The sequence below is a fragment of the Penicillium canariense genome (genome assembly GCF_028826845.1).
Source record: "Penicillium canariense strain IBT 26290 chromosome Unknown utg000008l_segment0_segment0, whole genome shotgun sequence".
Lineage (NCBI taxonomy): Eukaryota > Fungi > Ascomycota > Eurotiomycetes > Eurotiales > Aspergillaceae > Penicillium > Penicillium canariense.
The window spans coordinates 898,087-924,361 of NW_026622735.1; the positions used below are offsets into that span (position 1 = coordinate 898,087).

At 55.8% G+C, this 26,275-nt stretch overlaps 5 protein-coding genes across 5 annotated transcripts; 1 reads left to right on the forward strand and 4 right to left on the reverse strand.

The window, feature by feature from the left end:
* Window positions 1-119: 119 nt before the first annotated feature.
* On the reverse strand, window positions 120-4,312 carry N7482_010291 (KilA-N domain-containing protein; the record flags this gene model as incomplete). Its single annotated transcript, XM_056692415.1, has 7 exons — window positions 120-387; window positions 456-967; window positions 1,075-1,402; window positions 1,467-1,599; window positions 1,667-1,861; window positions 1,928-2,420; window positions 4,238-4,312. The coding sequence occupies 7 exons, from the start codon at window positions 4,310-4,312 to the stop codon at window positions 120-122; spliced, it is 2,004 nt and encodes a 667-aa protein (XP_056538372.1).
* Window positions 4,313-7,914: 3,602 nt separating this feature from the next.
* On the reverse strand, window positions 7,915-8,115 carry N7482_010292 (uncharacterized protein; the record flags this gene model as incomplete). The annotated part of the gene is made up of 1 exon (XM_056692416.1): window positions 7,915-8,115. The coding sequence occupies one exon, from the start codon at window positions 8,113-8,115 to the stop codon at window positions 7,915-7,917; it is 201 nt and encodes a 66-aa protein (XP_056538373.1).
* A 402-nt stretch (window positions 8,116-8,517) lies between these two features.
* Window positions 8,518-9,551, reverse strand: N7482_010293 (uncharacterized protein; the record flags this gene model as incomplete). Its single annotated transcript, XM_056692417.1, has 3 exons — window positions 8,518-8,814; window positions 9,154-9,458; window positions 9,509-9,551. 3 exons carry the CDS (start codon window positions 9,549-9,551, stop codon window positions 8,518-8,520), a joined length of 645 nt encoding a protein of 214 aa, XP_056538374.1.
* A 3,480-nt stretch (window positions 9,552-13,031) lies between these two features.
* On the reverse strand, window positions 13,032-17,920 carry N7482_010294 (putative ATP dependent RNA helicase; the record flags this gene model as incomplete). The annotated part of the gene is made up of 7 exons (XM_056692418.1): window positions 13,032-13,241; window positions 13,388-13,718; window positions 13,779-13,992; window positions 14,048-15,348; window positions 15,409-16,960; window positions 17,016-17,690; window positions 17,881-17,920. 7 exons carry the CDS (start codon window positions 17,918-17,920, stop codon window positions 13,032-13,034), a joined length of 4,323 nt encoding a protein of 1,440 aa, XP_056538375.1.
* A 161-nt stretch (window positions 17,921-18,081) lies between these two features.
* N7482_010295 (putative translational activator) lies at window positions 18,082-26,245 on the forward strand (the record flags this gene model as incomplete). Its single annotated transcript, XM_056692419.1, has 3 exons — window positions 18,082-18,202; window positions 18,269-25,045; window positions 25,116-26,245. 3 exons carry the CDS (start codon window positions 18,082-18,084, stop codon window positions 26,243-26,245), a joined length of 8,028 nt encoding a protein of 2,675 aa, XP_056538376.1.
* Between the last annotated feature and the right edge of the window lie 30 nt (window positions 26,246-26,275).

Consider the following 26,275-nt stretch of genomic DNA (forward strand, 5'->3'; position numbering starts at 1 on the left):
AAATAATACTCTATGCAGAGCAGAGAGGTAGATAGGATGATGGGTGGGTGAGCGGGGTAAGATGCAGAAATCCCCTCCACATACGACACAACAGATGAAAGCTAGAACCCGGAAAGGATTTAGCGACGGCGGGCCATCACCCCACCGGTCTTCATCGGCTGCAGAAGAGGGGCCACAGGACCGCCGAGCGTCGCGTCAGTCAGGGTCTTGCGGCGCTTGCTCTCATACTCGCCGCCGCTGTCGCCCCGGAGAACGTCATCCTCCTCGCGCATACGCTTGCTGCCCGAACCGAGGTTCCCGTTCATAGCGGTCGAGTACACGGGCGTGGATGTCGATGCCATTGAGTACGGGTCCGACGCGCCGTTGGCGGGGGTGCCGCGGGTGTCACTGACGGCGTTGTACAGAGTGGTGGCGGCCGGGGGACGAGGGGGGTGTTGTATCCCGAGGCCCAGTGCGGGGGCGGCCCGCTGACGCTAGTGCGCGGTGTCATGCGGCCCGAGCCATTTTGCTGCGGGGAGCCGGTCATCTCGGGGGTCAGCTGGGAGTGCTCGCCAGTCAGGGAGCCAACGGACGGATTGGTCGTGTAGGTGTACGAGCCGCGGCCATTGTAGGCGGAGCCCTGGTCCTGCAGGTACTCCGGTTCATGCTCAGGGACCGCATCGCCGGGACCATTGCTTTGGGCATAGCGGTCAGACTTCAGATCCGCAGGTTCGGTCTCGGGAGCACCGGGCGCCCGACCTGTCGGAGGTGCCATTTCGTTCTTCAAGTAGTTCATGGTGGGGAGGGATTGTCCATAGCTCGAAATGCCGGACTGTGTCATAGGCGTCTGGGGCGCATAGTGGGAGTGAGACTGCGGTGCGGCGGAGTAGTATGGCTTGTTGTCGTATGCGGATTGTCCCTGGTATGGTGGCATGCCCTGCATGTTGCTGCCCGGGGGAGTCGTGGCTGGCGTCGTCGGCATCGAGCGCTGGTTACTTAAGGCAGTGTCAATTGACAAGGGCTGGGTGTGCGGCACATGGCCACCCCATTCATACGAGCTCCCTTGGCTGGTCACCCCCATGAGGCTGGACGCACTAGCCGGGGGGTGGGGAAGGTGTTGGCTCGGTCGAGGCCGGGACGGGGGCCGCCTCCCATGGACGATGGCTGGGACAGGTGTGAGGACATGGGCGTCTGCATGGCGTGGTGGTGCAGGCTCGAGGGCTGTGGCGCTGTTGGGGTGCGCTGGGGCCCCGCGGGAGGACCCTCTAGACGCCGCTGCTGCGATTCTTGCACGACCATGTTGGTCCGGTTCTGGTTGGCCGGGTGGTACAGCAGCCCGCCGATGTTGTGCACAAAGAGCGGATACAAAAGATCGGTGATCTTCTCCTTGTTGGCAAATTCCAGTGCACGCTCAAATGGGATCCTGAAGAGAGGATCAAGTCAGTGGTTGAGGACTCTCCCTTGACAAATCGAGAACCAGGACATACCAAACACCCTTCAGATGCATCGGGCCGATCTTGACCACATGGCGCAGCTTCTCGCTCTTGAGAATGCCATCACGACGACCACGAGTCATGCCGGCCACATTGAGCAGCTTGGTACCATTGATCATGTGGTTATCTGCAAGGTTTATGCCGTTAGACTGAATCCCATCGAAATTACCTTACGGGGTCGCAAGAAAACATACCCTCTCTCCTCGCCACACACACCCCCTTGGCTTCCACCTGATAACAGAGACTGCCCTCGTCTTCCCACAATGTGGCGGTCACCCGTGGCTTCGCCCCAGGAGGAGCGATTTGACCCGTCGGATCATAGACAAAGCCCTGCAATGGTGATCCGGTACTGTTTCCGTATCCGGACGATGCGGCAGGATGGTTGTTCACTGGAGTGTTTTTTTCGTTAGCTTCGTCGGTCCAAAAATGACTTTTCCCAGACGAGCCAAGCTGACCTTGAGGGAGTGGCAGCAACTGTGCGCCCATTTGTCCACCCATGGAACTCACGGGCGGCGCATGCCCGGTTGGCGGAGACGTCACGCCGTTGGGGTAGCCGTATTGTGGGTAGGGGGAGGGAGCATAACTCGAGGCCGGCTGCAAGACCGGCGGCTGGTGCGGGTATTGGTAATGCGACATGGCGCTCGCAGTGGCACCCTGCGACGCGTAGGGTTGGGCGGAGGACATGTGGGGGTGCACGTCCATGTAGGGCTGTGTGTGGTTCATACTGCCGAGCGAGGTCGGACTGGGATAGAACCCGTCGGAAGGCGCAATGGCGTATTCGGATTGACTAGCCAGGTCTGCTGGGGGCGGAGGGCTCCGGGGCTCCTGGACCGCGGAGACACCAGACAGACTGGTGCGGGCGCTCGAGCTACTGGTCGAGCCAGGGACGTCGGGGTAGTAAGAAGTGGTGTGGGTGGTGCGGGACGGGGCCGGGGGGCGGTCGGGAGGCTGAGTGCGGGCAGCTTATCGCCCGACAGCAGCGGTCGTTCGGCCGCGTGGTGGTTATACCAGGGGATATCAGCAGGACCGCGGGTGTGGACCTGCGAGATCGATGGCAGCTCCAGCTTTTCGGTTTCACGGAGAACCGGGGAGAGGGAGAGAGAAAGAGAGAGCGGGAGAGCGCGCGCGCTGCAAGAGGGGAGAAGGCGGACGGGTTCACAGGGTTGGTCCAGCGAGCTGTTTTCACAAGACCTGCTTAATCAAAGAAACAGCCGGGTGTAAAGGCTGCGCTGCGTCCGAGAGGCGATGTGGTCGGGCAGTGGGAGGCTAAGATGGCAAATTGCAGTTTACCACCGAGCTTCTCAGAGAGACTTTTGTTGGTTTGGGGAGGGGGAAGACGTGAAGATGCAATCGGTTCGTTTTTGGGGTGGCCGATGCGGGCCAGCGTAGAGTCGAGACTCGGGATGAGCCAACGTAGGACACTTTTGGAAGGAGCCAGAATGAGGCAGAACAATTCCCAGCAATCAATGATCACAGAGCAGGGGCATCAATCTCATGAACGGTCGTGACAGACATAAAAGGGCGCTGATGTGAGTTCATGCAAGTTGTGAAGAACAGCAGAACGGGGTCAAATAAGGCCGCAGCGCGGGAGGGAAGGGGGAGGGGGGAGGTGGTGGGAAGAAAAAAAAAGAGAAACGAGGGTTCTACAGAAGGAGGCTGGCGTGCAGCAAACGCATCCCTCTGCAGGTTGGGTTGAGATGAGAACAAGGGGGGGGGGGGAGGTGGGAGAGAAGAACTCAAAGTGGAGGAAGGTGGGAGGTGCAGTTGGGAGAACAGGCACACTTCCGCAAGTCAGCACTTTCAGAGCCGCAGGACGGGAAAGGCGATCAGTGGAGGAGGCAGGTGACTGCGATGACTAAGGGGAGGAATGTGGGGGGGGGGAAAGGACGAGGAGGAGGAGGGTGGTGAGTGAGATGAAGTAAAGTCCAGTGGCTGGGACAGTGCTGGGACGGTGCTGGGAAGTGCTGGGAAGTCTGGAAAAGCAACGCAGAATATCCCGGCTGGGGTCCTTTTGAGGTTTCCACCGAAATAGCATCGGTGGAGTCGAAGACCAGAGCAGGACTAGTGTACGTCCGGTGGTGACCAGCGGCGGAGCAGCGAGTCAACCGCCACCAAGCAAGGACGGGCAAGGGTGGTAAATGAGAGGGAGCGGGAAAGGAAAGAGAAATAATAGGGAAATAATAGAGAAATAATAGGGAAATAATAGGGAACTAGTGCAATTGTGCCCGGGGAGGGGGGGGGGGTTTGCTAGTGACGGTAGGATAAAAGATTTACCCAAAAGAGCATTTTTAGAAAACCGAACAAAAAATGAAAAATGAAAAATGAAAACGAAAAAGAAAAAGAAAAATGCAGGGACATCGCAGGGCCGAGCAGAGAAGCAAAGAGAGGGGGGGGTCCACCGAGCTGAGGATCCTGGTCTGTGTGACACGCAAAACGCTGATCGCCCGGGATAGGCCCGCTGGGATCGGTGGAGACCGATCCCTACCGCCACGCACTGGACTTCTGACCGGGAAAAGGAAGGTACAGAGGAGCCGAAGATCGACGGGGATGTGATAGGCCGGATAGGGGTCGTATCGTTCGTACAGAGAGTCGAGGAGGGACATGGACCAGATAGCATGGCCAGTATGGCCAGTATGGCAAGTATGGCAAGTATGGCAAGTATAGCATGGCCATTACGGAATATAGAAGGACCGTAGCATGTGAGGAACCACGATGCCCAGGCCGATACGAGCCGAACCCCGACCTTCTCCTGACCTTCTCCTGACCGCGCAGAGGTACCCAGCGAGGTACCATCCTCCAGCGAAGTACACGGGATGTTTCCTCCGGAAGGGATGAGCCATGGTTGACGGCGTCCCCACGAGCGCGGGTCCCACCGGGAACCAGGGATGGCAACGGGGAGAACTGGGGCCGACCACCCACACTACGAGACCCAGCGGGCGAGCTGGACAGTGACTCCCGATCGACGGGCCCCGTGCAAGACATAGCGCCTGCAGAGCCCGGCGGCTGCACGGTCGATTACGGACGGGGGTTTCAACTGCGCTTAGTGCGAGGAAGATCCATTTGCTGGATACCCAGCATCGGAGTCGCGAGAACATGGAGAGAACACGGAGAGGAAGGGGGATTGGGATGGGGATGGAACATCCTCCCAACCGGCCACGATCCCGAGAGAGCCACAGAATCACGTCAACCCGGAAACGAACCACTCATCCGTCAAGGGCCAGGGTCGAACCTGACCACACTAGAGATCTCGAACAGGCACACGGACTCCCGCTATATGAAACTATGAAACGAAACGAAAAATCAAAATCAAAATCAAAATCAACGTCCATTGCAGTGTCAGTTTCGGTGAAGGGAATCCAATAATTACTGGCCATGTCGTCACGTCGAACGAGCCATCAGTCGCGATCGTCGAGGGCGTAGCCATCACATCCAACACGGCTATAGCCGACGAAGAGAGGGGGTATGTTTGGGGGTGGAGGGAGAATGGAGAATGGTGGGTCTTCCGAGAGCCTAGACGGTCCTTCTGGGCCTTGGGCGTGACCGGCGTCTCGCCCGGAGGAGCGTATGGAGCTCCTCTACGACGATGGCGGCCGTGGCCGTGAGGACGTTGTACGAAAACCTGGGATGGTCGTGCCCAGAACGACCACGCCCTCCCTCCCCGCCACAAGAAACCAGCCAGAAAGCGCAAAGGAAAGGACATCAAGAGACCACCAAATCCCCCAAGTCCATGATAAGGCGGCCCGTGAGTAACAGGCGCGTCACACCCAAGGGATACAGCGGAGGAGAGGGGGGGAATCAGTGGCTCAGAGGGCACCACGCACTGGCTGGAGTCGATCAAGGGTCTGTTCGCTCGGCATCCCTGCTAGTTCCACGACTGGGCGTTTACCGAAAGGGTCGGCTGAAGACCCGCCCAAATCGAAATCAAGAGATTGGTTCGTCCAGTGATGGGCGGGATTGAGATTGGGGGGTTGCGGTCTTTTTCGCTTTGGCGAGAGTCTCGCCACGACGACGGAGTAGACGAGGCTCGATCCGAACGGGTTCCCTGTCGTGGGGCGGTTGGCGTGATTGTGGCATAGCGTGAGGGAAGCGTCCAGTACACCCATTATCATTTTCGGATCCGGGTGAGCCTTTGGGAAGCTTGGGCAACCTTGTCTAGCGCGAACAATCCAGCAAGGGGAGCGGTTGATGCCCGCGACTCCCGCTGAGGGCCGAAGGATAGTACACCGCCGGTTCCTGTCCCTCATTGAACCCGACATCAACCCCCCTTGCATTCGACAGAGTGCCGCGGGTGAGGCGGTAGCGAGACGAATAATAGAACCAGAACCAGAGCCAGCATTTCCTACGAGAACCAGCACCATAACCAGAGCCCAAGGAGGCCCGACCTGAAAGGGGGGATCCTCTCGATAGTCCGGACTGCGAACAAGGTTGACAGATGTCAGAGATGACAGGGGGCAGATGTCGCGTCGTGGATTCCCTGTTTCCACCGAGATCCCCCTCGGACGCTTTTCTTTTTCGGGACTCCGTCATGATCCCAGGAGGCAGACTATCAATTTGCAAGCCAATATTTCCATGAGGGCTGATGAGGGCGCCAGTACGCCTCCGAAGTCTGTCCTCTGTACTCTGTCCGTCTTGCCATCCTCTACCTCCAAGGAGGGCGATTGCTGGATTGCACCGATTCGCCTCCCCCGGCGGGTTATGTTCCCAACAGTGGCGTCAAGCCACCCACAGACCCTGTTTGGGTGAAGAGAGCTTGACAGCCAGACCGAGGTGCTCACTCGTCACGGGGATTCGGTGAGTGGTTAGAATAGGTGGTTAGCACGACTCAACTACGGAACTACGTAACTACGGGACTGGATTGCAATACTCCGTAGAGCGTTCGGGAAGGCACGGGGGACTGCAACGATCGTGGAGAACCTCTGGCGAGCTCGCTTCTGCAGTGCAAGAACGGGCCCGAGCCAGCCTCGGCCCGTCCAGTCCTCAACGCTACCAGGCCATGTTCCGTGGTAGAGAAGTCGAGCTCGACAATGGGGCATGAAAGGGCACTACAAAGCCCAAACTGCTGCAACGGGGCCGTCCAAGCAGGTACGCTAGCGGGCAAACTAACTTCCTCAAAGCCCGGGGCGACTCCAGATCCCTGCCCGCAGCTCGCTATCGACGGCCCGATACCCGCTGCGCATACAGCGTACAGTAGGGGGAGGCAAAGAAAAGAAAAGAAAAAGTCAAAAGTCACAAAGAACAGAGAGGGGCAGTGGATTGGACGGGTAAATGGGGCCGCGCAAAGACCACCAGACGAAGGATCCGCCCGAATCGACCAGTCCCAGGGCTGTCTCGACCTCGCCAAAGCTTCGAACTCTGTTAGTGAGAGTGTTTCCACTATTCCACTACAGAGTCCGCAAGACTCAGGCTCTGGCTCTCCTGGTCAAAGCGGAAAGAAGAAAAAGCAGACGGAAACAGGGACCGCCCAATCACCAGCGGAGCAGAGAGGAGGGCTGGGCTGGGCTGGGCGGGAGGACGCTAGGAACGGCTGGCTTGCGTTTTTCCTGTCTGACCCAACCTCCTCCACTCACCTTCCCATCTGTTCCCCGATTCATGTCGGACCCAACCCGCAGAGGGGCGCTAGCGAGCGAGCTAGTCGGAGGCCCCGGAAGGGCATCAAAATCGGCCTGGTTCTACGTCCTCCGAGATTGCGACAGCGGTCTTCACCGCTAGCGCTTAGTTCGGAATCACAACCCCCATCGCGCCCGCCAGCGCTAAGCCCAGCTGCCGCTTTGCAGCGCTCCGCCCTTCCACTGTCTTCGCGACGCCCTTGTTCCTTTGTTTTCTCTCTTCTTTCTCTTGTTCTTGTTCTTCTCCGTCTCCACCCCCATCCGTGACGAAGTCACCAACCACCGTAGTTAGTTCCCTCGGGCATTCCCCGAGCCCCAAAGGGGGAAACCCCACAAACCTCCGGACGTGATGTATCAACCGGCCATCCGAACCGCTGGAGCGCCCGTTGAATTGTGAAGAACGCAAGGAACTGAGGCTTGGCCGACGTCCGTAGATGACACTAGTCCCTCGGCTCGCATGGCTCCGTCTGGTTTTCTAGATGGATCTGTCCTACAGATCGTCGCGGACCGGCGCGGGTCGGGGAGGAAGGAATACAATTAGCAATCTATCTATCACACACGATCACAGCGGTGCGGGGGCGCGAGAAATCGCCATGGTTCTTGCGCTCTGATTCGTCAAGACAGTGAGGCAATTGAAGGGGTTTGAAATTGAATTACCCTCGCTACAGCAGTTGGCTGTTCCTTCCGAGTCGAGTCCAGCTCCTCATTGCCCGGAAGGATTCAACGGGACCGTTGGCAGGATTCCGATCAGCGGAGCATGATGATGGTGGTGCAGACGGTTCTTCCTCCCTTCGATGCCGCCACTCTGCCCATGTGTACTCCGTACGATTCTATTCTTATCCCATTCGATTACGAGCCCGTCGATCGACGGGTTCGCCCGTACCTTGCAGCGACCAGTTACCCTGCAGCCTGGGGTGCTCCCCAGCTCCAGCTCCGTCCGCCAGTCCGTGCAGACCTGCGGCAAGCTTGCTCATGGACGTAGGCATAGCTCCACATATATACCCAGTAGAGTCATAGTCATAGTCATAGTCATCCATGACGAAGGCAAAGGCCGAGCATAAAGAAGACGAGCACAGGCGCTAGAAGGGGCGATTGCACATCACGCGCAGCACGCCAGATTGACTGCCCGTTGGCCCAGGCTCTCGGGGGCCTGTAGGGCTAGGGTTAGCGCCATGGTGTATCTTTTTATTATATTTCTTACGCGCCATGGCGCAGGCGAGTGTCTCGTCACTGAAGTATCGACGCCGGACTAGGAATAGGAATACACCCGTTCATATTGAAATAGGAATATGTGCTGGAGGACCGGGGTCAAGTCTCCTTTCCCCTTTGCTCTTCTTCTTCTTCGTCTTCTTCCCCGTCTGCTGCCCACTCCTCGTGTCAGGCCATGATCAGCCTTCTGCCTAGTGCTGGGGTGAGCGGGGGGTGGTGGGACAGCAGGACTATGGCGTCGGACAGGGACCGGAAGAGGAATTGAAGTCGGGGATTCGTGGCCAGGGGTCCCTGGCCCGAGAGTGTCGGGGATGTGTTGTACAGACGGGTGATTCGCCCGAGAAGAGACGAGGTGGGTGCGGGCGTGGCAGAAGCTGGCGCATGAAAGGATGTTGGGCCATGGCCATGGCCATGGCAGTCGAATGGGTTATGCCTTCGAGGGTGTCCGCTGGCTTGACTAGGGTGTTCGGAGTAGACGTGACCTTGACCTTGACCTTGACCTCGACCTCGACCACGGGTCCAACGGGCTGAGGGCGCGATGTGCGATTCGTATCGAGACTCCGGTCAGCATACGTTTGAGATCTCGTGTCTCCCCGGCCCACTCACCACGGAGTATCTGTAAGTACCTACGGGTGGATGGTGGATACCGAGGTCCCTCCATACTCCAGACTCCCTTCCTCACACTATTCTAATGTGTACTGCACGTCATGTATCCATTCTCGGCCGTCATTGGGCAGATAGTCTCCCATGGCTTCGCCGCTCAGCACCCGCCTATAGAAAAGTCACCACATCCAACCTCCATCCACAAGGAAGTCATCCTCGCCCACGCCACACCACCACCTCACGAATGACAACACACCACGCACACGCAGCCCAGGATCTGGGCGCGAGTCGAGCCCGGGGCCGTGCAACCCCGAATTTAACCTTGCATTGCATTGTCCCGGAAGAAAGATCGACTGCACGTTCATCTTGCCTATACACACGCTAGCGCCGTGTCTCGCGGGCGCCAAAGCAGACCATGCCCGCTCCGGAGCGTTCTCCGCGGACGGAGCACGGAGCATGGAGCACGGAGCATGGACAAAAGGACGGACAGTGGTAACGCTGGCGCTCGACAAGATGTCGGGATCCACGATCACCGTGGAGGTGACCAGTGGCCCAGTGGCCCAGTGGCCTAGTGGCCCAGTGGCCGTGGCCAGTGCCCCGGAGGAACGTATTTCGTACCTGCGCTGATTGGCGAGAGCACGACCTCGCCTGAATCATTCATTTTCTGGGCCCGTCGGGCAAAAGCCCACCCACGAATCACAGCCCCGAACCAGGAGGGTCCAGTCAGCGCGCCCCATCCATAAGCCCCGGCCTCTCTAGCTCTCTCTCTCGCGCGCGCTCTCTCTTGCTCTTTCCCCCCATCTTAGAATGGCCCGGGCCCCAGGTGTAACGACGCTAGGCTAGCATGGGTGGGGCCTCGCTTGGCCAGTGCGAGGGCCGAGTCACTGCAGGCGGCTGCAGGCGCCCGCCGATCGACGATCCGACCGGACAATGACTGGCGGTGGCCAGCACCACGTAGCGGGCGCGCTCTCCGCCAGGCTAGATCGTGGTGGATTTCACCGCCAGTTGGCCCCTTGCGTGCAGACGTGGAACAGGCTATTCTCTCATGGGGTTCTTGGTTCTTGGAAGTCTGACCGTGGAGCTGCCGGCCACCGTTGGGGATTTTGCCAGTTTTAGTTTTAGTTTTAGCTCTGGTTCTGTTTTGGTTCTGGTTCTGTTTCTGGTTCTGGTACGGTGTTGACTCGTGAACTGGGCCAGCAAAACGATTCGTAGTTCAGCGTTCAGCCTGGGTTGATGCTGTCACTTTCGGGGTTTCCAGAAACCCCAATGGGGCGGGCAAACGGGTCGCGAGATCACCCACGCTGAGGTCATGGCCTCCTGCTCACGGATTTGCCTCTAGTGGACTCCCTAGTTCAGTCAGTTATTGCGACGGCCTGGAGCGCGCTAATTTCGCCTCGTCAAGATAGCGCTTGCCAGTCTGCTCCCACAGACTCAGACTCGATGCCATAACCCATTACCATCATAGTCATTCCGGGAGGATTCGCCTGCTAATCGTGACGGGCTACGTGCGCAGGGCGCCTTCAGACGGAGAAGGTCCATCTTTCCTCCCAATCCTAACGAAGTACTCCCCCCAAGGTGCATCAGAACCGTATTCCCGGACGAAATTGAAATCCGCGCCTTCCCCCGCTTCTTGCGACCCGTCATCATCATAGATGTGTTATGAGTGACGAGCAGCATCATTCTCGAACGTAGTATCCAGCTAAAACCAGCCCGAGAATTGGTTGGCGATCGACGGGATCGAAGATAAGACCCCGAACAGCACCGGCGGAACCAGCGTTCGAGCCCAGCTTGGGCCTGGTGGACGAGATGTCTGCCCTGTGGCCCGACGAACCCCCATGCACTGATGAGAACAATCGTGAAAAGCTAATCAACTAACCCGATTTAATGCCACGGGGAGGTACCTCGAGCCCAGCTTGGGTCCTAACTCGGTCTGGCGTAGACCAAACCCAGGCCCATCCGTGATGCCTGATATCTGGTACATCTAGAGGTACATCGAGAAGTACATCGAGAAGTACACCCAGGGGTACTGGGTGGAACGGGGTGTACCCTCGACATCCCCCCTGTAAACCCCCCAACGCCCTCGCCTCCCCCGTGCAGAGATTGCAGCGCACGCCAGAGCTTCTTCACCCGCTGCGTCGGCCCTGCACGATCCTGCCTCACCGTCTCTTTTCAGACACCCTGCTCGGCCGGACCGTGCACTGGCCACGCCGTGAATTTGCGGTCATTCTTTCCCCAGCCGATCGAGCGATGTGCCGGCCGCACACTGCAGATGGGCTGCAGACAGACTGAAAAGAGTATTCCGGAGAGAGGACAGAGTCTGGAGACTGGAGACTGGAGACTGGAGACAGCAGCCACGGACAGGACCTCCCCGACACACGCCTCATCCTCCGGCACCCCGCGCGTGGGCCTCGGCGCCACATTCTCGAAGCTTGCCTGTCCCCTCCCACATGCATATCTGGGTGGTCAGAGGCGCGGGCGCAGACGAGGCGAGGCCCTGGGACGTGTCTGGAGGGGGTCGGTGTCGAAGCTGGGGTAGTTGAGCGGTGGCTCACCGCTGGTTTCAGGTGTCGCTGGGTTCCATTCGGGGAGTAGGGGAAGAGCTCGTCTCGCGGGGTTTCCTGGTTCTAGATCTGTTCGTGGGTCGGATCGGATCTAGGGATGGCGTGGCGCGGCATTGTTGGGTTTGAGATCGTAGATCTTGCTGTAGCTGTAGCTGTAGCTGTCGCTGTCGATGCTGGTCTAGTCCAGACGAGGGTGATTGGGTTCTGCGAGTTCCGGCCTTCCCACTTACAATTCCCACTCCAAGCCCAAGGACAGGCCCTACCTACCCCCTTCCCCTTGATACGCATGCGCATCGTGACTTTGGACGGCGAGGGGTTTGAGATCTGCTTGCATTGATGGTGCGTCGGTGTGCATTGCTCGCAGGCCAGTACCCACTGTTCCTCGAGGGACCGGGGGCACGGGGCCCGGGGCACGGGGAATCCAGGACAAGAGCGATGGTAATTTCAAGCTTGGCTACCCACTGAGCTTGTCCAGCTCTGTGCGCCGTGCGTGCGGTGTCCAGCCAGGGGCCTGCCTTGGCGGGTGTCTCGTCCCATCGATGGATGGCGGGAGAGAATGCATCTGTCTGCGCGCAGCGGGTAGGTGCCAATGCCGTTCAGTGCATCTCAGGGACCGAGTACAGAGTTACGAGCTGTGCAGAGAGAGGCGTGGTTTGGGGCCGGGGCTTCTGGAAGGTGTGTGTGCCGGTGATCTGCTTGTGCCTGGCAGATACAACCTCGTGCGAGGCGGGTTTCCGGTCGAGTCGGAGATCAAAAAAATGGAGTCAAAAAGGGACTCACGTAGATGATGGGACGAAAGGGTACGGTGGTATGCGACCTGCAACCGAGGATTTTGTTGCGGTTGGTCAGGTGTTGGTTTGGTGGTCTTGGGCTGGCCGTTGCAGGTATAGATCAGGGTAGTGCCTGTTCGTCATATTCATCCACCTTAGAAGCATGCACGTTCCGCTCAGGCGTGATTGAAGTACATGTTGTGATGCCTACCTGTAGCCAAGCCTAATTCTATCTTGACGAACCTTGGACAGTATACTGAAGTCTTTCCAAGTTTATATATATAGAGGAAGAGAGAGGTGGTCTACACCAAGTCATCTACAATGTGTCATGCCCGGTGTGATATATATCAAGCACCTTGGATACTCGCATCCCTCCAGCTAACACACATCCATCCAAGCAAGCAATCACGCTTACCTATCTACCACTCGTCGAGTTCAACTAATCCAAAACGCAGCAAACATGCAAGACATCGAGCTTGCCCCAAGTCAAGCAGGACTAGTCTATCAAACTGCATTTTTCTCTATATCCGATCCCATTCATGACTTATATATCCCAGGGTATACCCATTCCAAAGCCGCCCTCTATATCCGTCTATGTCCAGACTCAAATCATGTCACGTCTATCATAACCCGTCCCGTCTAGAGTCCCTATGTCCCGATCATATCTTGCCAGGTCCCGTACACGGTTATTCACAAGAAGATGACCTACAGATTGGAAGCCACAAAGTATAATCAACAGGCAAAAGCCAAATCAACGGCGAAGAAACCATAGCAGAGATTTTGTTCTGCGTGGTCTCCTTTCTTTCTGCTTTACTTCTTCCCTGCGAGAGTAAAGATCTGCTGCCAAATTTCCAGCCACTGCTGTTGCTTGTAGGACAGCGGTTTGTGAGGATTGCGGAAGATGGACGCGAGCAGGTCCCGCAGGCGGGAGTTGAGGGTTTTGAGAGCCAGCATGGACTTCCAGGTATGCGTTGCGAAGCGGATGCGGTTGGCGTCGATGGTAATCACGCCGGAGTAGAGCTGGTGAAAGGATGACCGGTTAATTGAGAATTCTTGGGCAGGGGGAACCAAGTTGAATAAGAAGGAAATAGAAAGAGATAATGAAGTGGAAAAGAGAAGAGAGAGGCAAAGTGGTGAAGTAGTGGGGGATGGTAAATCTCTCTTACCTTGAACTCGGCCTCTCCACAGAGCAACGCAATCGCGAAATCGTCCACCGCACTCGTATCATGTGCGTTGAGATTACGGTTTCGCGCCTGCATAATATGATAATACGAGAGCCACTTGACGGCCGGGTCGGCATGTTTGTTGATGGATGTCGGATGCAGCGTGACGGCCTGGTTGTTCGCGACGTTGCGCCAGCCCTTGCCCTCGCGGGTGATAAGTTTGGGGTAGAAGCTCCAGGCAACGACCGAGTTGATGACAACGTCATTGGCGCTGTTGAGGTCGTGTTGCTCCGGGATATTGAACAATTGGCGGTTCCGGTTCGTTGAGCGTGCTCTGTAAATAATTAGCATGCCTGAGTGGCACAGCGTGAGATACAAAGAGCAAGCCACCTACTTGTTTAGAGCGGCCTTCTGGGCTCCGTCAAGGGTGAGGAGTCCCGCGTCGGCGATCGAGACAACCAGCTGCATCTTGACATCTTCGATGCTGAGGAGCGTCTGCGGACTGAGGAAGTTCTTCCGACAGAAGGAGAATTCGTTAGAGCCTGGCGTGCTCCTCGCGCGCTTCCAGCCGCAGTAGGCATTATATACAGTCAAGAGATCCGAGTCGCCTAGAATGTGTGTTAGTGGTATCAGATAATGCACAAGGGAATGGTTGGCACAGACCTCTCTGGAAGGAGTTTCGAGCCGCGTCACGCTGCGAGTTGGAGCCCATGGTGTTCACGAAAGGAGACTTGGAAGACAGAATGGCAGCAATGCTAACAGCCGCATCCAAACACTTGAAGAACGCTCCGTGAATGATCAACTTGCCAAGGAAGACATCCAACGGCAGCTTGGCCAGCTGTGATCCCAATGGGGTCAGGCTTTCATTGCTTGTGAGTGCCTTGACTTCCTTCAGAGAATCAATTGCACGCCGGATGTTCTTAGATGACGGCGGATCCAGCGCCTCGCTGAGCGTCTGCTCCACCTCTCCCAATTTACAGATCTTGACTCGTAGCACGAGGTCCTGCAGGGACAAGCGGAGCATCTCCGGAGTCTGCTGTTCGGCTAGCAGTTGGTCGTGGCGATGTTTCGTGAACAGGTGGAAGCAGATGCCATTCTGGACACGACCAGCTCGACCACGACGCTGTTTGGCGTTGGCGCGCGAAATGAACGACTCGATGAGGCGGGATAGTTGTCGTCGTTCATCAAAGCGCATCATCTTTTCTTTTCCTGCGTCTACCACCGCCGTAATGTCCGGGATGGTGATACCGGTTTCTGCAATGTTGGTGGCGATAACGATCTTTTTGAAGCCTTCTGGGGGCACGACGAATGCCTTCTCTTGGTCTTCGCTGGCGATCGAAGAGTGGAGTGCGTGCACAATCCACCCTCTTTGGAAAGATGGCTCGGAGAGAATCTCGTCGTTCAAGCGGCGAATTTCTGCTAGGCCGGGCATGAAGACCAGGATTGCTTTGCTGTAATGCTCCAGCTCAGGGGCAGTGGCGATCTTCAGGAGCAACTTTCTGATAAGCTGGTAGTCCATGCGATACTCGTCAAACTTGAGAATAGTCTCTTTGGTCTGTTTGGAGTAGCCGTCAAGGCTAGCCTGCAGCCCTCCGGCATTGTCGCCCACGTTATCGGAGATCTCATCCGGATCGTCATCGATGGAAGTGTTCGACTCGTCCTCAGACAAACGGTAGTTTGTCATCTCAACCGCATCCTCGAGGTACTTTATTTCCACTGGGAACGTCCGGCCCGGGATATTCAAAACCGGAACCCCGCCGAGGTAAGTAGAGAAGCGTTGCGCATCCACAGTTGCAGACATGAGAATGAGCTTCAGATCTGGACGCTTCTGCATCAGTCTGCGGAGGACAACTAGAAGGAAATCGCTGTCGATTGTTCGCTCATGAACCTCGTCCAGGACAACGTGGGTGATGTCCTGGAAGTCATCAGGCCGCTCAAGCATTCGCACCACCACACCAGTGGTGCTGTGTCAGATTAGTAAAGCTTCGTAGGGTAGATGAAGGGATCAAGGAAATATCACATACGCATATACTAGGCGGGTGGCTGAGCTGATCTTACTTTCCAGCCTCACAGCAAAACCTATCAGTGATCGTGGAGTCCCGACATCATTCTTGCTTTCTCCAAGTTCCTCGCTGACACGTCGGGCCAAAGAGATCGCAGAAATACGCCGGGGCTCCGTCACGTAGATCTTGCAGGGCCGGCCGTGAAGCATCTCATGCTCCAGGATATAGGATGGAATCTGCGTACTCTTTCCACTACCGGTCTCACTGCAAATAATGAGGGCCTGGTGTGTATTCAAAGTGCTCAGAATATCGTCCTTGAAATTCCAGATGGGGAGGGTCATTCGGCCCTGCATCATGCGATGGAAAGCCGGGGTGGACGCTTTGGCCTCCCAGATGCCGGGCAGCTGCTCATTTTGGCCAAGATAGTCGCCCCGAGCAGGTCCTTTCAAAGGACTGCCCGGCTTGCTTGCTGTGCCGTTTCTTTTCCGGAAATTGTCCAAAAGCACGACGTCATCCTCGAAGGTGCCTCGGTTCTCTTCTACCAAGCGCTTCAGATCTTTGATCGTCCCTTTGTCGATTTCATCTTCCTGGGTCTTTTTCAGGTTGGAGAATTCGGTCCAAAGATCCCGCCAGACACCTGGTATCCGCAGATAGGCTTTGCCTTCTTTGGAGTTTTGAGGGAACAAGATGAAAAGCGCAAGGGTTGAAACATATCCTTCAGCCTGCTGCTGGTTTGGTGTCACAAGAGCATCCATTGAAACGAATGTTGCAAAGGCATTTGACTTGTGTGTGACCAAGTCAACAACCAGGGGGAATGGGGTCTCTTGTGGTTTGGACCATCGCACTTCGAGGGCTTTTCTATTTTGGTGGCTTGAAGATGAAATGTCTTGGTAGACAACCTTGCATCCCGAGTCTCTTGCTTTGCAGGTCTCTTCCAGAACTCTTCGTGGGCTTAAACCAGTGGTTTTCCCAAAGTCTCTGATGGTGACGTTGGCTTCCATCACGGGAGGGGGCAGTCCTAGGATGGACCCATCGTCAGGTTCGGCCTGGAACATGTCCCCAAGAAGGCCTGCAGCATCATCCTCCATTTCATCCACCGGCAAAACGTCTGCGTCAGGTGGTGGATTATTTGTCGCCTCCTTTGCTGGTTCTTCCGAAGGTTGGGCCTGCTTCTTTCGCTCTACCGGGCGACGCATGAACGTTGCATCCTTCCTGAGTTCGTCAAGCTTCCCCTTCCAGATGAATTCAGCTTCGTGGCGCTCAAACAGCACATCCCGTTCAATCTTAGTAATCTTGTGCTGCAATTTGGCCACTTCAGGGTCATCCGACTGCTCTGTAGCACCCCCACGGCCCTTTTTACCCCTGCCTGGACGATCAAACAGGTCGGGTTGAAGACTATAGAGCTTGGTTTGCAATTCCAACCACTCTGGAACCATGGTGTCAGGATCAATCGAGCTATCCGAGTCATAAGACACAGGAGGCGCAACCTTCGCAGCCTTCCAGTCTGCCTTGGGCTTTCCCTGTTTATGTTCATTCTGAGATTTGGGGGTTGAAGACCTTGACGGCGCCGAGTCTGGTGAGGGTCAGCGCTTTTCATTTATGTGGTTTCACCAAAGCCATGGGATTACCGGTCATCCACGAAGTGACAAGATCCGCATCTTTTTGTGGACGGGAGTTTGTTTGCGTATATGGTGGAAGGTCCTTCGAGTCATTATGCATTGCCAGCCATTCCAGCGCCTCGTCCAAATTCCATACGACATCACGGCCGGCGTTGACGGGATTGCCCGCAAACCATGTGAGGACATGTTTCAGTGCCTCTTCTGTACGCTCCACCGAGAATCCAAGCTTGAGGAGGGTTTCTTTCAGTGTCCAGAGCTTCCCATACAGCTCCTCCTCAGAGCCTGCCTGCTTTGCGCCAATGCCCTTAGCACTCGACGTCAAATAGTCATGCTCTTCGGCGACCGCCAATTCCAGAATTTTGTTTTGGATATCGGTCGGCAGCCATTCAAGCAGACTCAATGACACTGATTGCTGGCGAAGGACCCGCCTTTCGGTTTCCAGCTTGGTGGCTTGGCGCACCGCATCACTCCTGCACTTCGCCGCGTATTTATCAACCAGGATCTGGAGCTCAGCCTCCTCCAAATGCTTTTCGAGTTCCTCCGGTGAATAGTTCTGTAATGAGGGACCGGCCTCAGGCGCACTTGCACTCGTTGCACCTGCGGGGCGGTCTTCGGCGCGGGGGTCTTGTGGCTCGTTTTGGGGAGTGCTTCTGGAATCGCCAGCAGTGGTCGATGGAGTATCTGCTATAATTTCTGGTTTGGGCTTTGAGGGTATGGAGACTGTTGCGAAGCCTCGGGCCGGGTTGGACGCGGGCTTCTTCTTTTTTTATTGTTCGGTGGCATGGTAGGAGGGCGTTTCTGCAAAAGCACGGTGTGCCACAGATTTAGTGATCACGATGTGCAAGATAAAGCAATAAGATCAGGTTAGACTTACAAGGGTCGTGGTGGAAGTTGGAGAAACAAGAAGCGGACATGGCTGGTTGAGCGGCGGAGAATGCAGCTTCCCCCCCCCCACACAAAACTCTTATGACAGCATTCGATCGTCCCAGCCCACTTCACCACCAATTCACTCGCTCCCACCCACCCTCCCTCCACCCTCCCTTTTCTCTCCCTTCCCCTGTATTGACCTCCGATCATGGATCCAATTCCATGGGACCAGGTCAAGGCTGGGGATCTGGATGCCCTGCGGGTCGCCCTCTTCTCGAGTTCGACCTCGCGCAGGCTCCGGGCCCTGCAAGAACTTCGCGACAGGAGCGGTAAATCTTGACCCTCGGCCCTTCCAACATGAGAGAGCGCCAGACACTTACTGTCATAATATATAGGGACCGAACTATCTCCGGAATCCCAGTATGACATCCTAGCGCTACTCTTCCAGACCTATCCTCTCTATATCGACCGAACATCACGACAGGCCGTCCAACAATGTCTCCGCTCCCTCCTCCGAACCCCGAACGCGGTGGAACACCTCAAATATCTCACTGAGAAACTCAAGATAGAGGCTGCCAAGCCAGGTCTGGCCTCGACATCCGGCCTTGTCTTGCTGGAGTGGTGCTGCATTCTCTTGCAGCAGGTTAGCGAGGACTCGGCCACACCATTGGCAATTGTGCTGGACCTGATTGCGGTAAATGCCAAGGCTCTAGAGAACTGCTTCGCCCACACCCCCAAGGTCTCAGTAAGTGAATCGGCTCTCCGGGTTACAAGACGTGCCCTGCGTGCGGCCTTCTCATGCCAGACATGGGGTGAGGACGCTGTGCGCCAGTCAGTCAGCTGTTTGACTACCGACGCGGCGACCGGCAATAAGAATGCGCTGCTCCTGGGTGTCATTTCTGGAGTGTGTGCACGACTTCCTGCCCGAAAGCCCACCCTTGAGGAATCCAAGAAAGCCATCCTGGCCTACTACGTCAAGGAGATCGTGAGCTCTAAGTCTGTAGTGCCTGCTCATGTGGCCAATGGATTGTCGGATTTCTTCACTTCATTTGTCACAGCAGAGGATGTGACTACCGAATTGGTGCCACCGATGGAGAAGTCTATGCTCAGAGCACCGGAGGTTATCCTGAATGGCGTTATCCCACCACTCTGTGCCTCGTTGCCAGAGGATATTGACCTCTCCGAGGTGGTCCAGTCTCGCCTTTCGAAGCACCTCCTCTCTAGCATGAAGTCAAACAATGCGACAATCCGACAAGGGGCTGCTGACTCTTTCAGGTCATTGCTCACGCGGTGTAAAACGGATGCACTGGTCCTGAAGATCACAAGTGAGATCGTCGGTCCCTTGAAAACACAGAAAATCACTGCCCCCGAGCATCGCGTCGCCTACGCTCAAGTGATTTCTTCCATTCCGTCGTCCGCGGATGTCTCAAAAGAGATTGTCCAGGGATTCGGCCCCGTCTTTACACGGGAGTCCAATGAAGCTGCCTTGGAGGAGGAGCTGAAATCTTTTGGCAAGCACCTTGCTTTCCTTATCAGGTCGTCCCTTAAGGTCAGCGATGATGTTGTTAACGTGATCGTTAAGGGTATTTCCGACAAACGTGTGCCATTCCGAAAGATCTGGCAACTCAACGTGGCAGAGGTGCTCTGGAAATCCGATATTGCTTCTCTGAAGACTGCCGAGATCGAGCCATTCGTCACCAAGTTCCTTGCAAAGATGAAGGACATGTTTGCAGAGGTCGCTTCGAACCCGCTTCCTTCGGCTCAAAGCGGCGCTTTGTCTTCTGCATACATTTTCCTGGCCTTGTTCCAACGAGTTTCGGATATCCAAGGGTCGGAAAAATCTACCTGGGAAGAGAAGGTCTCACAAGCCATGACCATGGGCGCGAAGCCCTCGTTCCTCCTCAACCCAAAGGCTTACTCGAAAGTGACATCCTCGCTTGAGACTCAGTGGCTGGTCCGGGCCCTGGCTGCCGTAACCTCCGGATCTAAGTATACGGAAGCTGAGGATGCAGCTAAGACCGCTTGGGCTCAATCCTTTATTTATGCTATTACTGGACCATTAATGGCCACAAGCCTCCGAGAAAATGCCGTTGAATCCTTGTCAGCGGTTTATCTCAAGGATGCGGCATCTATCGGCCGTGTTCTTATCAACGCCCTCTGGTCTTGGCTCTATTCCTTCCGAACAGCCGAGAAAGACTCAGCTGCTGTGTCGGCTGGACCTAATGGTGAGCGTCTGCTTCATCTGGTCTTGAAGGCTCTGTGCCCTTCATCCAAGGCCAGAGAAGCATTTGGCATTGCTTCTTCAGATATCGAAACTCAGCTCATCAATATGATTGTTCTCAGCCGGCCAGAGATGATCCCGAACTGCTCATGGATTGACCTGTGCTTGAGGGCGGGTGCCGACCCAGGAAATCTGGTTCGTGCTCACCCCGCCGAATGTATCGAGCAATTGGTCCGTGTCAATACAGACCCTGTGCAGTCGATCGTACCTGAAGTCAACTCCGCAGTCTGGAGCGCAGCAGGTGACCTTGCGTTCGTGGCTCCCGATGTCATGATTCCCCGCCTCGTTGATCAGATTAAGAAGGACCTGGATGGTGCTCGACTTTCCAAGTTTACTGCGACTGATGCTGCCATTTCTCGTACCCCCGAGGGGACTGCGTTTATCGACGTGTTGAGCAGCAAGTCCAAGCAGCCTGCTTTTGACAAGAACACCAAGGACTACGACACTCTGAAGTGGGAGGAGGAGCTAAGAGCTCAACTGGCCGAGAAGAAGGGCCAAAAGCAAAAGAAACTTTCTGCTGAGGAACAGTCCAAGGTCAATGCCCAACTTGCCAAGGAAGCTAGGATTCGTGAGGAGGTTCTGCAGGAAGTTAAACGAATTGAACGAGGAGCTGGCCTGGTTCGGGGTCTTGCCGCTGGCCCCGCCAACGATGCTGAAGGATGGATTAACGAGGCTGTTAGCTGCTTGCTCTCCCTTGCTCGGGCCGGCGCGGGACTTTTTGTTGGCGATGCTGTATCCAAGGCGTACATTGCCTGCTCTAACAAGTTATCTTCCCGCCTGGGCAACACCCGGACGTTCGTGGGCGTTGCAACACTACGTGCTATTGGCAGAACCAACCTGCCAGCGGAGATGGAATCCGAGCACCTTGGTCAACTCGTGACAAGAATTCTGTACCGACTGCGCTTTGCTTCCGAGCAGCGGCCCCTGGATACCCCGTCTCTTTCTTACATTCTGCCCTTGATCTTCCTGATCCTGAGACAAAACGGAATCGAGGAGGTCAAGGGCGATCAGGAAGGTGAGCAGGTATTGCTTGCTATTGAGTTCCTGTCGTTCCACACCAGCTCTTTCACAGACGCCCGCCTTCCTCGCGTTGAAGTCCTTCGCCAGCTTCTTTCCGGTATGCAGAGATATACTCAGCATTACAAGCTGATCAAGGATACCCTATTCGATTTCTGCCGATGCATTTCCCCCAACATCACCAGCGAGGAGCTCGAGACCCTTCTGCAAGGCACCATTGTTCCCGATTCTTCCGTTCGGACTTCTGTGCTCCAAGTCATCGATGCTGAAATCGATCTCACGGACCTTGACTTCTCGGAACACATCTGGCTGGGCTGCCACGACCAAGTTGAGGAGAATGCAGAGCTTGCCGAGGGCATCTGGGAAGAGAACGCCTTAGAAGTGGACGACACCGCCTTCTCCAAGATCATGAAGTACTTGGACTCCGAGGACAGCCAGCTCCGCGGAGCTGCTGCTCGTGCACTGGCCCATGCCATTGAACACGACAGGAGCAAATTTGTTGGAATCCTGTCTGAGCTTCAGGCTAAATACGCGGAAGAGGTCAAGCCCAAGGCGCCCGAAAAGGATGCTTACGGCATGCCGAAGAAGATGGACAACACAGACAACTGGGTGAGCCGAAGTGGTATCGCGCTGGCTTTCAACGCCATGACAAACCTTTTTGAGGGCGACCAGATCATCAGCTTCTTGCAATTCCTGATTGAGCGCGGTCCTCTCATCGATAAGAACTCTTCCGTGCGTAGCCAAATGGCGGAGAGTGGTAAATCTGTGATTGCCCAGCGGGGACAGCAAAAGGTCGAGGAACTTATGAAGCTTCTTGAGACCACTCTAGAGACGTCGGACAAGGCGACCCAGAGCTCCGACCTGTTGAACGAGGCAGTTGTCGTGCTTTATGGATCGCTGGCCCGCCACTTGAAGGCCAATGATCCTCGCTTGCAGACAGTTGTCAAGAAGCTTCTTGCAACTCTGCCTACTCCCTCCGAGACTGTTCAATCCGCTGTGTCCGAGTGCTTGCCGCCATTGATCAGGTTGTTAGGCCCCAAGACTGCAGATTATGTGCAAGAAATGCTCGACTCGCTGCTGAATGTCAAAAACTACGCTACTCAGCGTGGTGCCGCCTATGGTCTGGCTGGTATCGTCAGCGGTAAGGGTATCTCGACGCTACGTGAATTCCGCATCATGAGCGTGCTCAAGGAGGCTACCGAGAACAAAAGGGAGCAGCATCAGCGTCAGGGCGCTTTGCTGGCTTATGAGCTGTTTGCCTTTGTACTTGGGCGCACTTTCGAGCCCTATGCCATTCAGATTGTTCCTCAATTGCTTGGTGGCTTCGGTGATCCCAGCATTGATGTTCGTGATGCATGCCTGGATGCATCCAAGGCCTGCTTCCAAAATCTTAGCTCGTATGGTGTCAAGAAGATCCTCCCCACACTGCTTGATGGCTTGGACGATACACAATGGCGCAGTCAGAAGGGAGCTTGCGATCTTCTGGGTGCCATGGCCTACCTTGACCCGCAACAACTTGCTGCCAGTCTGCCCGATATTATTCCCCCTCTCACTATTGTCCTCAATGATACCCACAAGGAAGTACGCAATGCTGCCAATCGCAGTCTTCAGCGATTCGGAGAGGTCATCAGCAACCCTGAAGTCAAGAGCCTTGTTAATGTGCTTCTGAAGGCCCTCAGCGATCCGACTAAGTACACAGATGAAGCTCTGGATTCTCTCATCAAGGTATCCTTCGTGCACTATCTGGATGCCCCCTCGCTGGCCCTGGTTGTGCGTATCCTTGAGCGTGGTCTTGGCGACCGCTCCGCCACCAAGCGGAAATCGGCACAGATCATCGGCAGCTTGGCCCATCTCACTGAGCGGAAGGACCTCATCGCGCACTTGCCGATCATCGTCGCTGGTCTCAACCTGGCGATCGTTGACCCTGTCCCGACTACACGAGCCACCGCTTCCAAGGCTCTGGGCTCGCTTATCGAGAAGCTTGGAGAGGATGCTCTGCCCGACCTTATTCCCAACCTCATGTCAACACTCAAGTCGGACACCGGCGCTGGCGACCGACTGGGATCTGCTCAGGCTCTATCAGAGGTGCTTGCGGGTCTGGGTACTACGAGACTCGAGGAGACTCTGCCTACCATCCTTCAGAACGTGTCTAGCTCCAAGGCTGCTGTTCGTGAGGGCTTCATGACTCTCTTCATCTTCTTGCCGGCTTGCTTTGGTAACAGCTTCGCCAACTACCTCAGCAAGATCATCCCTCCCATTCTTGCTGGTCTTGCTGATGACATCGAGTCGATCCGTGAGACCTCCCTCCGCGCTGGTCGCCTGCTTGTCAAGAACTTTGCTACAAAGGCTATCGATCTGCTGCTTCCAGAACTGGAGCGTGGTTTGGCCGACGACAGCTACCGCATCCGTCTCAGCTCCGTCGAGCTTGTCGGAGACCTCCTGTTCAGTCTTACTGGTATCACTGGTAAATCAGAGGCCGAGGAAGAAGAAGAGGAGGCGACCCAGGCCGGTCAGTCCCTGCTCGAGGTGCTGGGAGAAGAGCGGAGAAACAAGGTTCTTTCAGCCCTGTTCATTTGCCGCTGCGATACCTCGGGTGCGGTCAAGAGTGCCGCCATGGGTGTGTGGAAGGCTCTTGTTGCCTCGCCGAAGACCCTCAAGGAAATGGTGCCTACTCTGTCCCATCTCATCATTCGTCGTCTTGGATCGTCCAATATGGAGCAGAAGGTCATTGCCTCCAACGCTCTCGGCGATCTTATCAAGAAGGCCGGAGAATCGGTGCTGTCCACCTTGTTACCCTTGCTTGAGGAGGGTCTCCAGAGCTCCCCCGATGTCGACGTCAAGCAGGGTATCTGTATTGCTCTGCGCGAGCTTATTACTGCTGCCACCCCTGAGGCTCTTGAGGATTACGAGAAGATTCTCATTTCTACCGTTCGCGTAGCTCTGGTTGATAACGATGAAGATGTGCGAGAGGCCGCTGCTGAGGCCTTCGATGCCCTGCAGCAGATTCTGGGCAAGAAGGTCGTTGACCAGGTGCTGCCTCACCTGCTCCACCTTCTGAGGAATGACGATGAGGCTGAGCAGGCCTTGTCTGCTCTGTTGACCCTTCTCACCGAGCAGACCCGTGCCAACATCATTCTTCCCAACCTCATCCCTACGTTGCTCACGCCTCCTATCTCGGCTTTCAACGCCAGGGCCTTGGCTTCCTTGGCCGAGGTTGCTGGTTCCTCCATGACGCGGAGACTGCCCAACATCATCAACGCTCTCATGGACGGCATCATCGAGACCAGCGACGAGGAGCTCCGATTGGAGCTCGAGGCGGCTCTCGATACTGTGTTGATATCTGTGGATGAATACGATGGTCTGAACGCTGCTATGAACGTGATGATGACTCTTGTCAAACACGACGATCATCGCCGCCGCAGCAAGGCCGCCCTTCACCTCAACAAGTTCTTCTCGGATGCCGATGTCGACTTCTCACGTTACCATCAAGACTTGATTCGCATCTTGCTGATTTCGTTCGATGACCGGGACAAGAATGTTGTCAAGGCCGCCTGGACTGCACTCAGCGGACTTACATCCCATCTGCGCAAGGAGGAGATGGAGGTGTTGTCTATTCCTACTCGCCAGATCCTGCGCCAGGTCGGTGTTGCTGGCGCGGATCTGCCTGGATTCAGTCTGCCCAAGGGAATCATGGCCATCTTGCCGATCTTCTTGCAGGGTCTGCTCAATGGAACTGCCGAGCAGCGCACTCAGTCAGCTCTCGCCATCGGCGATGTCATCGATAGAACTGGCTCGGATTCGCTCAAGCCTTTTGTCACGCAGATCACTGGTCCTTTGATTCGTGTAGTGTCAGAGCGTTCGGTTGATATCAAGTGTAAGTTGACGCATTGCTGGTCTTTAATTTTTTTTGGTTTGGTACGAGGATATTAACATGAGATCTATAGGTGCCATTTTCTTCACGCTTAACAAGCTGCTGGAGAAGATCCCGCTGGCTGTCAAGCCATTCCTTCCCCAACTTCAGCGCACCTTTGCCCGTGGTTTGGCTGACACTTCTAGCGAGACCCTGCGTAACCGTGCTGCCAAGGGTCTTGGTGTTCTGATTACTTTGACTCCCAGAGTCGATCCACTTATTGCCGAACTCATCACAGGATCGAAGACCACCGACATCGGTGTCAAGAATGCTATGATGAAAGCTCTCCAGGAGGTCGTTGGCAAGGCTGGTGCTAACATGAGCGAGGCATCCCGCACTGCCATCCTCAGCTTGATTGACGATGATAGCAGCGATGAGACCGATGCCGTCGCCATTACCAATGCTCGACTGCTTGGTGTTCTCGTGAGGGTCCTGCCCGCCACTTCTGCGGTCCCTCTGATTAAGAACCGCATTCTTACCGGACACTTTTCGCACGCATCTGTTCTTGGCCTCAATTCTCTTCTCGCGCAATCTTCTGCCACTCTGATGGAGAACTTTGCTGCCGAGACCCCGGCCGCCATCTGCCAAGGTATTACGCACAAGGATCCCTTCATTTCCGACAACAGTGTGCTTGCCGCTGGCAAGTACCTTCTGTCCAATGACGGCGACCACAGCTTCGAGACACACAAGACCATCTTCGAGGCCCTGGCCGCTGTCATCCAGCCCGGAGCTCCGGTCGATACCCGCCGCTTGACACTCGTTGTCATTCGTACCGTCAGCCGCCTGCATCCCGAGCTGACCCGTCCTCACCTGGCTCTCCTCGCGCCACCGATTTTCGCCGGTGTTCGCGATCTGGTGATTCCCGTGAAGCTGGCCTCCGAAGCCGCTTTCCTGTCCATTTTCTCGGTCGTGGACTCAGACAGCGAGGTTTTCGACAAGTATATGGCTGGCCCCGGTGCCTCGCTGCCTCCTGGACCCAAGCGGAGCATGTCTGACTACTTCAAGCGCGTTGCCATGCGTCTTGCGAATCAGGCCCGTGAACGCCGGACTGCCGAGGGCGGTGAAGGTGGATTGGGCTTGTCGAATGACGAGGTTGATGATGAGAAGGAAGTGTGGAGTATTGGCAAGGTGGATCTGGGTGATGACTCGTTTGGCGATGACTGATGATTCTTGGTTGTCGGAGCATTCCAAGGT